Genomic DNA, 3,672 nt, shown 5'->3' with positions numbered 1-3,672 from the left:
AAAACAAATTGTTTTGTTGAGGATTATGGTTGACAGAGAAGTAAGAGTTCGTTATAATTACATAGGCAGAAATTATAAGTTATCATGGGCGTATAGGGGTACACTGGGAAGAATTTGTGGTGAGTGCAGCACTATGAGTTCAATATAGTTATAATGCTTGGAATTCTTGATCAGGAAAATAGCATGAAAATCATGTTTTGTTCAGCTACATGATAATATTGTTGTTTACAATGGTATGAGTGACAAAAGTTTATGGTCGATACAAGGTTATATTTTTATGTTGGGTACATTAATAGATATATCATGATGGTTGTAGTGGGGGTTCCTGGTAAATACTGTGGTATGGTTTGTTCTGACTAAGATGACACAGATTCATGGTAGTAACAATGATTATGTTTTCATGACATTTGCATAATTGAGATATAGTAATTATTGAAGCATGTTTCAGTTTCACATTTTTTTATGATAAGTACAATGGCATGAGTATATAATGGTTTCTTACATTAGTTTGTAATGGATACAAAGCTGTGGTAGCTACTAAATCTTGTATTTTTATACAATGTTGTAATACATGTACCTTGTACTGAGTTTTTGTGTTTTTGCATTTCAGATTATAAAAGAAATCGGAATGTGTTATTATATGTAAATCTTTTTACCTCTTATTATGCTTGCTGGTGTTCAAAAGTAATCTTTTTATATTCGTAAATTAATAATTATTCTGTTTTATGCTAAAAATGTTTGTTTCATATCTAAAAGTTTTTTCTACCTCCCTTTCCAGTGGATTTGATGGTACAGTACATATCACGTTTCCTCCTTAGTAAAACCACAAACTCATCTTTTAGTACAAGTAGGAAAAGGCATCGGTCACCATCCCCTACATCGTTTGCCCAAAATAGGAATTTAGACAAGGTATCAAGAAGTGAACCATGTAAGTTGATGTGTTTGTTTAGACATAACATCTGAAAGCTTAGCTGATATTTCTCTGTACAGATAATGTGTATAATCACTGTAGATATATTTGAACTCAATTACTTTCATGTTTATTAACAGAATATTTTTATTATTAATAAGTTTTGTAGTTTTGCAAATAGATACTGATAAGGTAATTAGATTATAATTTCTATTCAGATAGTTGTACTTCTGAGCTGATTAAGTTAATGTAAACCAGTTTTTAGTCTGTTCAACAAAATTTATAACTTTCAGCGATCATTTGTACCAACTTACTTAATTGGTATTGTTTTTTGTGATGCACAGGGGACACCATTTGGTTTTTCTGCTGCTCCTATAAAGATATTGCATACTATTCTCTTGGTGAATCACAGTGTTTATTTGGCTATGCTATCAGTTGGCTAATACATTTGATGAGTTAAAACTTTGTTATTGTCAAGTTGAAATGTGACTATTTATTTAGATTTTCTAACTGGTACAGTGTATGTGTTAATATTCACAACTGAGACATTAAAAAAAAAACACTATTGGAAATATTTTATTGAGAACCAGACTGTAATGAATAACAGTTAACTGTAAACCAAGTTGTTTTGCAACTTTATTAAAAGATGGATCTTCCCGATTGTAGAGAAAATGTTAATAATAATCTAAGTTTACAGTTTAATAAACTTCATAATATTAGTAAAAAACAAAAGCTGTAGCATTACTTTTCCATGCTGATGTTTATTAGTGTCTGTATTATCTCTCAGTGTCAGAGAGTTAGTATTTTATGGTTTTAATAAACTTTATTATATTAATTATATTAAAGTAAGGACAAATGTTAATCTAAAATTGATTTTTAGGCAGGTAGCAACTATAAGTGATAGAATTAGTTTTGTGAACACACTGTTCTCTTTGTTGGCCAAATTATACTCTGGTAAACACATAGTTGATATATATGTATATGATAGCTAGTAATTTGTAGTAAATGCTTTCACTGTGTAATTGTATTTCAAGGGCATTCACCAAATATTGTTTATTCTCCATTAAAAATAAGTCTTAATTTGGCATCTTTTATTATTTTTCCAACTTGAAATGACCATAAAGTTTCCATATCTGGTGTTAAGATTTCTTGAAAATAATATTAAACAATGGAAAGTTAGATTTTCAGCAAGAAAATGTGCAAAATTTGTTGAAAGGGGTTCTGTGACATATTACAATAAAATTGACCAAAATTATTTAATATGAAGCCAAATGTATTCAAAAGGCATCAAATTTCATTATATCTATATATTATTATCATAATCCCTAAAAATCTTATACTATAGATATGTCAGTATTAACAGAAAATAGCATATATAATAAAAAAATTATTTGCATCATCTGACTTGATGTCGTGTAGAAAAAGAAAAACAATAGTTTTATTTTCTTCAGTTAAGTACAGTGCAAAAACACGGCATACGTAACTTACCTAAGCTATGGTGAAAGTATAGTAAAGATTTACACAAAGCTGAGGTGTAGGCTAGTGATGGGCAATTGGTTAACTGTTTACACGATAAATAAACAAGTGATATTTTTTACTAAGTAAATAAAGCATGTCTTTGCCTCAACTGAGTTATTTGACAAAGTTGAGCAATAGCTCAATTTATTGATCGACTAAAATTTACTAAACAGTTGATTGATTGTCCATGACTAATACAAGCAGTGTGGGTGTTTACCAATGTTGCTAACAGTTCGCAGCACATAAGGATCTTTGGTGACCATTTCAAAACCACTTGGGTAGTATTTGTATTACTTGTTATTTTTGTGTTGTTAATGTGTCAAAGACTGACTTGGTACAATGACCAGTATGTATTGCTAAGTAAGTTTTTGTTTTAAGATGTAGAAAATTAACCTGGTATTAGTTACGAGTTTTTGTTATCAAGCTATAGAAATTTTTATGGCAACATGTCTATGTAACGTGACAAAGAAAACTTAAAACATCTGAGGAACAATGTATATCAGGCCAGACTTTATTCTCCTACATATTCTAGTGAAAATAACTAAGTATTAATTATTAAAAAGATATGGGACTAATAAGTAAAATGTGGATACTCCAAACTTTAAAAAACTTCAGTTTAATAATACAAAACATCATGATAAAATCACATTAACCTGTAGAGTTTTCACATTCCTCTTAATTTATCCACTACAAATTTTGAATCAGAGGTGTATGAAAATATCACTTAAGATTACATTCAAGAAGGCTTTATGTTCAAACCAGATACATCAACTTGGCTGAGAAATAAGTTTATGTGATATAGAAATACAAGAACTCTAGAAGTTACAGCTTGAATGTTTCAGTGTTTTACCACATTAATATGATATCCTCAAATTATAATTACAAACTACTGTTTGTCTTAAAAAAAATAGAGGAACTATCATGCCACATGTACAGTTTCTAAGGGACATTTCTATGTAATACTTGTGACGAAAAATAGGAGACTGATACAACACAGTGTTCAAAGAGCATTTGTAAGTAAACTTTAATGCAAAAGCATAGGAGACTAATGTAGTGTTGAGTCAGCGAGTCACATGACCACCGTGATGCAACGTTTCTAGAACTATCATGTACTTTGGCGAATGTTCAAGTTCTTACTAGAAATAGGGTACGCTGGTATATAAAAGAGGAGGAGGTAATGTGTGTGGATAGATAGTGAGTAATTGAACTGCAGTCACACGGTAGACGTATTGTTGCAGTTAATG

General features: G+C 30.1%; 1 protein-coding gene across 2 annotated transcripts in view; it reads left to right on the top strand.

Annotated features, from left to right (window-relative positions):
• Window positions 1–3,672, top strand: part of LOC106471556 (leucine-rich repeat-containing protein 14-like) — a 60,070-nt gene that overhangs the window by 6,502 nt on the left and 49,896 nt on the right. For both annotated transcript variants that reach the window (XM_013932160.2, XM_022400171.1), the window contains exon 3: window positions 779–928. In XM_013932160.2, the coding sequence (XP_013787614.1) occupies window positions 779–928 (150 nt within the window). The remainder of the gene's footprint in view (window positions 1–778; window positions 929–3,672) is intronic.

The sequence above is a fragment of the Limulus polyphemus genome, unplaced genomic scaffold (assembly GCF_000517525.1).
Source record: "Limulus polyphemus unplaced genomic scaffold, Limulus_polyphemus-2.1.2 Scaffold4697, whole genome shotgun sequence".
NCBI classification, from domain to species: Eukaryota; Metazoa; Arthropoda; class Merostomata; order Xiphosura; family Limulidae; genus Limulus; species Limulus polyphemus.
This window is presented reverse-complemented; position numbering and strand designations above follow the sequence as displayed.